This window comes from Diaporthe citri (genome assembly GCF_014595645.1).
Source record: "Diaporthe citri strain NFHF-8-4 chromosome Unknown scaffold_4, whole genome shotgun sequence".
Classification (NCBI taxonomy): Eukaryota; Fungi; Ascomycota; class Sordariomycetes; order Diaporthales; family Diaporthaceae; genus Diaporthe; species Diaporthe citri.
The window spans coordinates 1,242,612-1,254,756 of NW_025064849.1; the positions used below are offsets into that span (position 1 = coordinate 1,242,612).

Genomic DNA, 12,145 nt, shown 5'->3' on the forward strand with positions numbered 1-12,145 from the left:
TTTCTGACTAGGGCTTTCCTGACAGCATCAGCTGGACTTGCTTATACGCAGTTACTTTGGTACATTTTGAGATCAAAAACATTCACCATGGCTGCAGTGGACGCAACATTTTCTGTTGTCAAAGATCTGTGGAGCTTCTTCAACTGGGAATTGTGGTCAAATGGCTTGCCTCTAGTCGTCATGGCAATAATTGTTTGGTAAGTCTAGGCTACAGTAGTTCTATCAGGCTATCTGCCACAGGAATTTATTGACATTCTTTCAGGGCCATCCCCATCATCGCTATCTTCACACCCGGAACACTGACTGTTCAGTTGAGTACAAGAGCCAATAGTACCATCGTGCAGCGTCCGATATCCAGCCTGAATTACTCTGCAGTTCGACAATTCGGCCAAATTGGCATGGGCGCTGATTACCGTTTCATGGGCCCATCGAGCGGGATTTCACGCCTGATGGCCACAGTAGCAGCCCAAGGTTCTATGCTCAACCCCCCAGCCCCCTACGCCAACTGCTCTTATCATCTTGAATTTTATGGGCCATCCCTCTCCTGCGGCTCCGCAACATCTACCAACACTACGAGGATAGCCGAGATCATCAATCCTCAAGGCCAAGAAGACCCAAGGCCATTCGTCAGCTTCGTGCCATTCAGCGGAGGCAATAACAACGAGACGGATGCAGCACTTCATGGCCTACAGTATACCCTCCAGGGAGGGTCAACTGCGGCCCAAAGCTCGACATACGACGCGGTGTCTAACGATCATGGAAGAATCTACATTGTCATAAACGACAAGTTAGGCGGCAATTTCGGGTGGGCAGCCAATAAGACCATCGAATGTGGCCTCTATAACACGTCCTACGGCGTGGATTTTGCGTTCAGCAATGGGCAGCCGAACCTAAACATCGTCAACGCCACACGTCTCAATGGTGTAGCCAGCGACGCCGCGCTTGCCATGTGCAATTCCGAAACTAGTCGCAATGAGGCATCCGTGTGCTCGCCGGAAGCGGTAGCGTACATTGCCTTGTTGAACGCCTTCGGTCAGCAGCTTCTGGGATATCTTGAACAGTCACACTACGGACACATCTGGTCTCTCCAAACGCAAGTCGCCAAGACTGTATTCATGGACACCAACGAGCTGTATGAAGCTCAATACTATATGAACAACGGAAAGCATGCAGACACGCAGCCCGTCGATGCTATGGGGATGGCCGAAGCACTAGAAGAAGTATTTTCCAATGCTACTCTCAGTCTCTTCAGCAAGACCTCATTTCTGTACGTATCGAACAGATATCTTAGTTTCACTATTTTCATTATAATGGAGCAGATCAACTAATGAATCCGGTACTCAGAGAAAACGAGACAGCCGCAGCGATTGTGCCAGTCGCAGTGCTCACTCCACAGAACGCTTTTGTCTACCGCCCTCGCAACCTCCTGATCTCGTATATCAGCGGGGTGACAGCTACTGCGATATGCGTGCTAGTAGGCTTCGTCTGCATCTCGAAAGCCTCGTCAGAAGCTTTCGGTACATCTTTCTCCACAATCATAAGGACGACACGAAATCCAGAGCTGGACAAACTCGTACCTCCGGCTGAAACCAGCGGTGCTGAGCCATTAAGCAAAGGACTTGCCGCGATCAAGCTACGGCTTGTTCGGGGGAAGAAGCCACTGTCGCAGGGCGAGAGTGATATGGAGGGTGATGTTGATGCCGAGAATACCAGTGGGGGCGATTGGAGCTGTTTCGCTATCCCGCAGGATCCTCATGATCTGGAATCAGCACCGTCTTTGAAATGGAGGGGGAAGGCCAAGACTCCTGCCTCGGAAGTCGACGTTGATTCTCTGCTGATGCCGGACGAATAATGGGCTGGTGCATCAAAAGGATCAGTCTGAGCGATTCCCTGCACAGGCTTTTCCTAAACCCCTCATTGGACTTGAAGTTGAAAGATAGATGTGCCCGTTCCCGTCGCCCACATTTCTTCACGATCAACCTTGTCCCTGGCATCAACATGTCGGCCCGTACATCCCTGGATAACACACACCTGTCCCCATCCATATTGTTCCCTCCCGTCGAGAGCTGGTGAGCCAGCCCTGGGAAGATCGTTGCCGAAGTGATTTGAAATCATGGACTGAGACGATGACGAGCTTCGCGTCAGCATGAAGAGGACTCGGCCTCCTAGGTACGAGGGCTGGTCACACAGCTCACCCTGCATCTCAGTCTTGCTTGGGCGGTGAAACACAACTGCATGTTTTCTATGCTGTCATCTAGCCGTGCTCGGGCGGTGAAAAACAAATGCAAGTTCTATATGCCGTCATCCAGCTATGCCAGGAGGGATGAAGTGGAAGAAGTGCATGGCGGAACTCGGTATTAGGCCGTGGGCTGCCAGGTATAGGTTGCACAACGAACAGATATTCATAGTATGAAGGGAGCGACGTTGGATTAAGTAGCAATGAAACTTGATCAAAGGATGGATGAAAGTTACCTGGAGGCCATTGCCATCTCATCACTCAGGAATCTGTCGCCTGTTGAGCTGCGTCGATGCGCGTGTAACCCCAGTTGGACATTTTCGAGCTCACAATTTCAATATATTGAACATCTGGACTGGGCGGGCTAAGAAGCAAGACAAGTTCTTCTGATCAGATAGGCTCACCCGCAGGGGTCGCAGGTAGGGACTCCGGATGTGAATGTGATCCGTGTGGTGTCCCAGGCACATGGCTGGTGAGTGGGTCATCGTGGCTCAAGAACGTCCGCACCGTGATGACGCGCGCATCGCGCTGTAGTGTGGAACTGGCCCGACAGCTCCTCTGAGGCCGTGTACGACTTTGCTGATGGGAGATTTCGGATGTGTCGCTGGATTTCACAGTGGTGACAACTTCTGCCTGTCGTAAGGCGCTTGAAAGGTGGATGTGCCTGGACCCGACGGCACACGGGCAACGACAGATCGGAGTAGCTTAGCCATTATGTGGTACAGGTAGATTGACCTCCCGTAGATCTCATCATTGACTTTTTCGCCCTTAGGTATATAACAATAGTCTGCAATACATGTCTCTAGACCTTGCAACGTCGTGGTCGGCCTGTCGGAGTCAGCGTACGCCCACCCAGCTTCTACAGTACGCCCACCTAGCTTCCAGCGTTGGCCCACCTAGTATAAGGAAAATTAGCTGCATCCGCACTAAAATGCAAGTATTGCGGGGTTTTCAATAAGCCAGGGTAGCTATTTTCTAATTTAAGCAATACTTTAAAAATACAAGCCTAAAAAGCCCAGAGGGCCCTAGAGCGCCCAGAGGGCCCCAGAGCCCCCAGAGCCCCCAGAGCCCCCAGAGCCCCCAGAGCCCCCAGAGCCCCCAGAGGGCCCCAGAGCGCCCAGAGGGCCCTAGAGCGCCCAGAGCCCCCAGAGCGCCTAAAGGGCTGCAGAGCGCTTAGAGCCCCTAGAGCGCTTAGAGGGCTGTAGAGCGCCCAAAGCCCCTAGAGCGCCTAGAGCCCCCAGAGGGCTGCAAAGCGCCCAAAGGGCTGTAGAGCGCTTAAAGGGCGTAAAGGGCGCAGAGGGCCGTAAAGGGCGGTAAAGGGCGGTAAAGGGTAAAAGTAACTTTTAAGTTGCAAATAAAGGGGTAGCTATGGGACCCCTTTAGGGTAGCTATAAGACCCCTTTAGGATAGCTATAGCTATGCTTTATTAATAACCCCGTAGTATTAATATTTTATAGCGCATGCAATTAATTTCCTTGTACTGGGTGGGCCAACGCTGGAAGCTGGGTGGGCGTACTGTAGAAGCTGGGTGGGCGTACGCTGACTCGGCCTGTCGGGCCTGAGTACTGCCGGCGCTAGGAGGGGTGAGATGGAGGGGCGCTATTGGATCTGCACCATGCATGCGCACAGGCATGATCCTGTCAGGGCGACTAGCTCCCGAGATCCTTGCCTAGATCACCCGGCCTCGCGAGGTCAAACAGCCACCACGCAGCCCGTGGTGGTCACACCCTCAGCCGTGCCCGCTGCTAAGATAAGTTATTACCGAGTCCACATACCGGGAGAATCAAGGTTGGACGTCATCTTGGCGCGGGACCCGATGGATTGGCCGGGCAAAAGGTTGCTACTAGTCCCCAGGAAGCACCGCGATTGGGTCTGTTGGGCCATGGTGCCTCGGCCACAATGACGACCCCTACCGTCCTCACAGGGCCGAAGTCAACGTCAACCTTGATGAACCGCCGACCAAGTTCTGGAAGAGCAACTTCCAGCGTGCTGGTTTCGACGACGTTAGGGCACATGGGCTGAAGGAAACCTGGTGCTCCACTGTAGCAATCGATGACATAGGTCCTCACTTGACGGTGTATGCTGTGGCGCACAGCGTAGGATCCGAACCTCGTGATGGTGGCGAGGCACCGTCGATGGTTCCCAGGGCCAAGTAATGGACCCGGTCCAGGCCCAGGCGATTGAGGCCCGAGGGGACGGTGTTCGTGCCGAGCAACGGAGTACAAACAACGTCTATCCACCCTTGCATGAAAGCGGCAGCTCAGCGGACTGTGATGCAGTTGTCCTATTCCTGCACCTGCAGTGAATTGCATGTTCTGAGCCGAGGTGTTGGCGCAGGACGGGAAACCCGACGGCACACAGAAGAGGGCCTTCTGCACAGCGGATTCCTGCGACGAGACGACGACTTTGGGACGGGAGCACTGTAACGTTCGGAAACAGTAGACGCCTGCACTTGCCTGCCATCGGGTTACGGCGGTCGAGGCGCGTGGTAGAAGTAGGCCAAGTGAAGGAAGGACATCTGGAGAACGACCTAGCAAAATTCAAGTCAAGAAAACATGCGTCTGGGGTAGGAGTAGCGCACCCGCAGGATAGTAGGCTGTCGCGAAAACCCGCATTTTTGCCGTGGGGGTGTCGGCGATCAACGAAAATGCAGGGCATGCACATCACAACGCACGACGACCTATTGCGCCGGTAACTCTGATCATCGATCTGGACAAACTGGCAAGATCTCTGACGAGATCCGGGCCGAATCGCAATTGTCGCCGGCCAGAGGGAAGAAAACCGTCACGATTCCGTAGCACCCTCGCCCCCCGGGCAAAAAGCAGCAGGAGCGGTGCAGGAAGCCCCGAGCAGCGGCAGCCACGACTCATGGCAGTGCCTGCTCGATGGAGCACGACAGCTGCCACGGAAGACCGTTTTGCTGTCCTTTTCGTTTCCCTGTGTGCATTACTGCGACGTTGCACTGCGTGCGCGTGAGTCCGTATGTGCGTATCTGCCACGCAGGTCGTTGAACCGTGGCCCATGGTTCTGGCTGGAGAGCACGCGACACATACATCATGAGATGTGAGATGGCTATGAATGTGAAGCAGGATTGATCATGGTGTTTGGGTTGTCGTGCTGTTGTGTTGCGAGCTGGCGGTGACGATCCTTGCCTCTTGAGGGCTGCGGCAGAAGGGAAGTGCAATAGAGAGACAGAGCTTGTTGCGTTTGATCGCTTGAACATTAAACACTATGCGATCTACCGTATGGTACGGTCAGGATTGTTAGGATGGTCTGCCTGGCTGTGGTTGGGTGAATTGGAGGAGCAGGATGGATTGTGACAGTGGCAGTGACAGTGGCAATGGGGGCAGTCGGGATCGTCGGCACTCGGCCAATGGACTTGCACCTATACCAAAAGGACGGAAAACCCAGAGGCTAAGGAGCTGTCAGGACTCAGGAGCACCCTGTCTGCCCGTCTGGCCCGCCTGCCCGCCTGGCTTGGCCTCCCCCCTCATACTCCCACAACCACTGGACCAGACCCCCCTAAGAGCTGTCAGGGCAGGGAAGGTCTCTGGGCCCATGTCAGACAGCAGCACTGCAAAACAGCGAGGCTCGCCAATAGGGCGACGGCCCGCTCCGACAGTTGGGTGGCCCTCGCTAAGGCGGGTTGCCCCTCTTTGGGGCAAGGCTGTCGGAAAAGTGGTCTGATTCTGATGGTAAAATCGCCCGGTTTTTTGCACGCATTTCGTGACATGTCTGTCTGGTCTGTCTGGCTTTTTTCGGCGGCGCTGGCTGTCTGTTGAGCAGCAGCAGCGGCAGGAGCAAGCAGCTGGCTCGCAGTTGCTCTTGCCCACTCTCACTTCTCCTGCCTAGGTAGTAGCCACATGCACACACTGTCTCGCCGTTTCCCTGCCCGTCCGCCCGTCTCCCTGTGCTTGTACCACAGGACTCAATCATCGAATCAGCCCATTCTTGACAGCTTCTAACAGCGTCCATCCGCCCATGCGTCGTCCTGTTGACGTGCCGTCCCTCCCCAACCACAAACCATCAATCATCTAATCCAGTCCAATCGGAGCCCCACGCAGGCACTCACTCACCAACCTCTCACACCCTCACACAAGACTCAGACAGACTCACTAGACTCACTCACTCGCCCACTCACTCACTGCATCGTCAGCGGCCCCGGAACTCCTGCACGCCCCCTCCTCTCGCTGTCTCTGCCTCTGCCGCCCTCCAGCCGCCTCGGATCTACCTGCCAACCTCGTCTGTCAACGCATGCGCACAGCAGCCGACCACGGACACTGGCATTGACATTGGCATACTCATACGCACACTCACACTCATACACGCTGCTTGCTACCCGTGCTTGACACCCGCGTATGTACAGCCCCAACCGAGACCAGCCCAGCCCACTCCGGTCCAGTCCAGTACCACACCTACAGTACACCTGTCTCCATCTGCCTGCAGCAGCATACCAAACCCTATACGATTGCTGGTTGATTGACTTTAGCATCCCACGCAGATCACTGCCTCAGCTGTCCTACACACGCTCGCCCTTCTTCACCACACTACCAGGACTACCACTACGCGCCCTATCAGTCTCCTGACTGCTCACTTCTGGCCCCATCTCACCTGTTGCCCTCGTCACAGCGCTGTCCTGCCCTGTGCTTCTGCTGTGCGGTATACCCTCAACGGAGGCTCACACTGGCGCCTGGCACTGTCTGACGAAAACCTGCTCAGCAGTGGCGGGCTCTTTTCCCATCTGATAACCGCGCGGCCCTGCCCAGGGTCAACCATCAACAATCCTATCGCCCCTACTGAACCCATCTGAGACCCCCAGTCATGACATAGAGACGAGCATCTCTGCTCTTCAGGCCTTTGCTCGCATACACATACTGTCTTTCCACTGACATCGCACCGACTGACTGGACAAAAGAAAGTACTTATCCGCGCCCCCGCTCACTTCAGCAGCGCCGGCATCCGAGTCTTCTAGGACTTGCTGTCTTTGCGCCCGCGCCCGCACGAACTATTGTCTCAGCGTCTCATCAAATCCAAAAATCATACGATCAGCCCCCAGGTCCCTGACCTGCGTGCCATGCCCGGGAAATAGTCATGGACCCCAACCTCCTCAGACACATCGAGTACTTCCTCGAGCCAAACGGCCAAGTAAGGTCAACCAACCGTCCCCTTCACCCTCTCCTAGACCATGATCGCCGCTCTCGGGGGACACATGCCTATCCGGCCGCATGTCACTGTTGCTGACCAAGCGCAGACAGACGATTTGGAAAGCCAACAGCAGCGTCGCTTCAACCAGAACGCCACCGCCAACTCGGCGCAAAATTTCTGGGACATCGCCGGCCTGCCGTCCGACTCGGGCCTCGGCTCGCCGTCGAGTGCTCCTGGCAACTTGAACTTCGACGCCTTCGGGCAGGCCTCGAACCAGCCTAACAGAACACAGCAGCGTCAACAGATGCTTGGTCAGGGCTCCAGAGTAATTCTGCCGCCCCGAGCACCAAAGCCGAAGTCCGGCCATGAACGCAAAAGAACGAAACTGAGCACCGAGTCGACCCCCTTCGACAATGTCGACTACTGGATACAGTTCGACAATGAGGAGGGCGCCGGGGAGCCTGGCGGGTCGGATCTGAGCCACCAGAAAGGAAAGGAGGCGCAACAGCAGCAGCAACAGCAGCAGCAGCGGTAAGCTCTTCCTCGAGCCTCCGGTGGGAATGGACAAGCATCAAGGTGACCGACCTTCCCGCCGATGTGTGAGACACATAGCCGCTCTCCCCCGGCGCCCACCGGGCAGAGCCGTCGTGGTGTGGCGTGACTGACACGTGTTGATATAAAGACCCAAGATGCAACACGCGCAGACCGAGCCGTCGTCCATACCAACTCTCCGAACCGTCGAGCAGCAGCAACAACAGCAGCAGCAACAGCAACAACAGTCGCGGCACCGTCAACAATCGAGCATGGGATCTGGGCAGCCAGGGCCCAGCAACCCTCGGCGGAGACAGCTGCGGCCAGAGGACATGTTCGATGACAGCGCCCTGGACTATGCATTATCAGAGGAGGGCGACATGACGACCGAGGACTTCTCGACGATGAACCTGGCCGACCAGATGTCTAATATTGATACGATGCCCCCTTCCGAAGTGCCACCCCGTGAGGGGTTGTATTCGACGCCGCTAAGCTGGGAGAAGCCACAGCCGGGCCTGCGACTAGACTCTTTGATAAGCACGCAAAATCCGCAGCAGCTCAACGAGGACGAGCAGAGGCGACTGATAGCCATAGCCATGAATACGGGCCCGGTCATGGGTGGGCTAGGTTCTGGCCAATTTGGGATGGGAGGAGGAAACAGGGGCTACGTCTCGGGCAGCGGGCTACACGCGACACTGGGCTCGGGCCTTAGCCTCGGCGGCATGGGCGGCATGGGCGGAATAGGAGCGTTAGGCAATGGGATGGGGAGCCTAGGGTTCGGGCAGATCACCGACGATGCGCCGCTGCTGCGGCCCGAGACGCCCGCTGTCGCGAAACCCCCGCAAAAACAATTTTCGCGGGAGAACACGGAGAAGAGCGGCGGCGGCGATGAGAAAGGCAAGGGGAAGGAGAAGGAAGGTTCCGTGGACCCCAAGGGCAAAGGCAAGGCCGGCGACCGGACCGCGCACAATGACATCGAGCGCAAGTACCGGACGAACCTGAAGGACAGGATCTCGGAGCTTCGTGACGCAGTGCCCGCACTGCGGACGATCCAGGAGGGCGTTGTCGACGAGGGCGACGAGGCCAACGGGCCTGCGAGGCCGAAAGTGAGCAAGGTAAGTTGTGCAATTCCAGGAATCCAAGACAATGGACCGCGGAGAATGGAGAACGTGTAAAGAGACTGACAGGTCACGACAACAATAGGGCACGGTCCTTACCAAAGCGACAGAGTACATCAGCTACCTGGAGAAGAAGAACAGGGCCATCATGGCGCAGCACCAGCAGCTGTCACGCCGGCTCGCAGCCTTCGAGCAGCTCCTCAGCCAGACAGCGCGTCCGTCCTTCCAAATGCCCAACTACAGCAGGACGCTTTTCGACCCGCGGGCTTTCTGTTAGACGGGGCCGAGGTTACCGGATCGAAGCCACGTTGTCGTCTCCCGGGACAAGAATGGCCGAGAAGAGGGGGACGAAAGGACGAAAGAAAATTTGCATGCGGCTATCTACTCTATCTCTGCTGATACAGAAAACACATAGCCACCGGCGTTCACACATCTGTTTGGTTCGCGCGCGGCCGGGGTATGAGGAAAGGGGACAAATGGGGTGGACAGCGGGGTTGGGCTGACTGATTTTGCGGCCGGCCGGCTCTTTTGAATGATATGAAATAATCTCTTGCTTTTTTGTTTTTCTTTCTTGGGGGTGGGTTTTCTTCCACCCCAAACCGGCATCGCGAAAGAAAGCGCAGAACGACCAAACTCTCGCTCATAGACTCTCCTCTTTTTTTTTCACTAAAGCAAGCAAGCAAGCAAGCAAGCAAGCAAAAAGCGAAGCATGCCTGCAAACAACCGGGACGACGGCATCTGACGGGACGAAGTCATGTTCTGCCTGTCTGTACATATATCTATATTCCTTTTTTAACATCGTTACAAGCCTGCCCGTGGTCGGGCGGCCGGCGGCATCATCATAGAATCGGCATCGACGTTCGTGAATCACATTGGGGGAAAGTGGGTAAATAGGTGGTGATCACGGAGAATGGCAGTGCGGGGGGTGCCCCAACGTCATGGCATTTCAACGCATTCCAGGGAGAAAGTGCGTCTCAATATAACTGGGATCTGTTTTTGTTCATGATCCCGCTCAGTTGAGGAAGATGAAATGAGACGCTCATGCATCCCGCCCTATGCCTGCCCCCCCCCCCCCCCCCACAGAGGCAGCTCGCTGCTGCGGAGAGATATGCTCTCAGCGTGTGCATGTATGTATGTACAAAACGGACTATAGACACCGAGCCGACCTCAATCCCTCAAAGCCTCGATGTCGACCACCTCCTTGACCGCCTCCGTTGTGAGGACTATAGGGCTAGTATCGTCGACGCAGACACTGTCCTCGATGCGTACTCCCAGTCCTCGGAAGTGAGCCGGCCACCGGTCGTCGTCGGCGGGAACGTAGACGCCCGGCTCGACAGTGACGCAGTGGCCGGCGCGCAGGGGCACGTTGCGGCCGTAACCGGGGCAGTCGTGCACGTCGAGCCCGACGTAGTGGCCCACGTGGTGCGGGAACAGCGTCTCGAGGCGCCCGGAGCCGTTGGCGCCGACGTCAAACCCGAGCGCCGTCAGCTCCGTGCGCAGCGCCTTTTCAGTCGCCCGGTGCACTCCGTCCAGCGTCAGCCCGCTGTCCGCCCGGCACAGAGCCACGCCCGCCCGCTGCACGCGCAGTACCGCCTCGTACAGGTCGCGCTGCGCCGCCGTGAACTTGCCGCTCACTGGCCATGTGCGCGTGATGTCGGCGATGTAGGTGCCGTACTCGCCGCCCGCGTCCACGAGCACCATCTGCGCCGGGTCGTCGTCGAGGCGCGCATTGTTGAGCACGTAGTGGATCATGTTGGCGCGGCTGCCCCCGGCCACGACGGGCACGTAGGCCGGCCCGTCGCACCCGTCGGCCGCGAAGCCGTGCTCCAGGAAGGCCTGCAGGTCGCGCTCGCGGGCCCAGGGCCGGCGCATGGCGGCGGTGATGGCGCGCCCGGACACCCGCCCCGCGTGCCGCATGTTGGCCACCTCGGCGGGCGACTTGACCACGCGCAGCTGGTTGGCCAGAGGCTGTAGCCTGTCGATGCCGACCTTGTGGTCCGTCGCTTGGAAGACGGCGTCGCCGAAGGAGGTGAGGCGCCCGTCCGATGTGCGCACGTCAATGTCCGTGTAGACACGGGACGCGCCCGCCAGGAGCGGGCCTAGGTGCTTGTCCAGCTTCTTGATGTCGCCCGTCTGGTCGGCGTTGAAGACGTCCTCGGCCGCTTGCAGGCCGCTCCAGGGCCCTGACCACTGCTCCGCCGCTGGGTCTTTGGGCCGCGCGAATAGGTGGAAGACGTAGTCACCGAGGTTCTCGCCCGTCTTTTGTATCACGGCCGCGGCCTCGGGCTCGTTGAATCCCGTGAAGTAGAGAAAGTTCGACTCTTGTCGGAAGGGGTAGAAGACGGCGCCCGAGCGCCACTTGATGTCGGCGGCGCGGAGGACCGCAATGCCATCCCTGGGGAGCTTCTGTGCGAGGCGGGCGCGGCGGTCGAAGTACTCTTGGGCCGTGATGCCGGGTGTTACTGGAGGAAGGCGGGTTACTATGCTGGTTCTGATGCTGCTGCGTCTGCTGCGTCTGCTACTGTGGGGCTTGGCTTGAGCTGAAGGCCTGGACGCGGGGGATTGTAGGTTCGGGGTGGACCAGATTGCTTACATTCGCCGGGCTTGAGGATGTGCGGGTGTGTCTCGTGCACTGGCTGCCCGAATTGGAGTTGCGCTGCCGAGACGGAGGCGTAATTCCTCGACGCTCTCGCCGTGCAGGCCTCAAGACGGTCGCCTGCGTGCCTCGACACCAAGGAGGGCAGAGTCCTGGGCCGGCAGCTGCGCACAAGGCACGGCCCAGCCAGCGAGCTGGCCGGCGGTATTCGTATCCTCATGATAGTTGATGACTGGCCCGGGTATCTTGGCCGTAGGCTGGCATCTCGACCACGGCAGAAAAGTTGTGGTTCGATCGTCGTCGCGGAAGGGCAGAGCTGGGAAATGCGAGGAGCGTCATTGGCGTGCAGGGGGAGGGGGGGAATCGGCCGTTTCCGCAAAGGGTAGGACCCTGGTCCCGCCTGCCACAAGCGGCAACAGCCACACCAAGTATCGACTTAGCTGTAGTTTGCTGTATAAGTGAAGACCGGGTAGCCGACTAGGTCAGGTATTAATCGCAATGACCTCTACTCAACCTGGG

The 12,145-nt window shown here is 57.4% G+C and overlaps 3 protein-coding genes across 3 annotated transcripts; 2 read left to right on the top strand and 1 right to left on the bottom strand.

Annotated features, from left to right (window-relative positions):
• Positions 1-87: 87 nt before the first annotated feature.
• Positions 88-1,852, top strand: INS49_009553 (uncharacterized protein; the record flags this gene model as incomplete). The annotated part of the gene is made up of 3 exons (XM_043170283.1): positions 88-197; positions 263-1,267; positions 1,345-1,852. 3 exons carry the CDS (start codon positions 88-90, stop codon positions 1,850-1,852), a joined length of 1,623 nt encoding a protein of 540 aa, XP_043024848.1.
• Positions 1,853-7,327: 5,475 nt separating this feature from the next.
• On the top strand, positions 7,328-9,307 carry INS49_009554 (uncharacterized protein; the record flags this gene model as incomplete). Its single annotated transcript, XM_043170284.1, has 4 exons — positions 7,328-7,381; positions 7,488-7,912; positions 8,064-9,027; positions 9,116-9,307. The coding sequence occupies 4 exons, from the start codon at positions 7,328-7,330 to the stop codon at positions 9,305-9,307; spliced, it is 1,635 nt and encodes a 544-aa protein (XP_043024849.1).
• Positions 9,308-10,197: 890 nt separating this feature from the next.
• INS49_009555 (uncharacterized protein) lies at positions 10,198-11,846 on the bottom strand (the record flags this gene model as incomplete). Its single annotated transcript, XM_043170285.1, has 2 exons — positions 10,198-11,492; positions 11,624-11,846. The coding sequence occupies 2 exons, from the start codon at positions 11,844-11,846 to the stop codon at positions 10,198-10,200; spliced, it is 1,518 nt and encodes a 505-aa protein (XP_043024850.1).
• Positions 11,847-12,145: the final 299 nt, after the last annotated feature.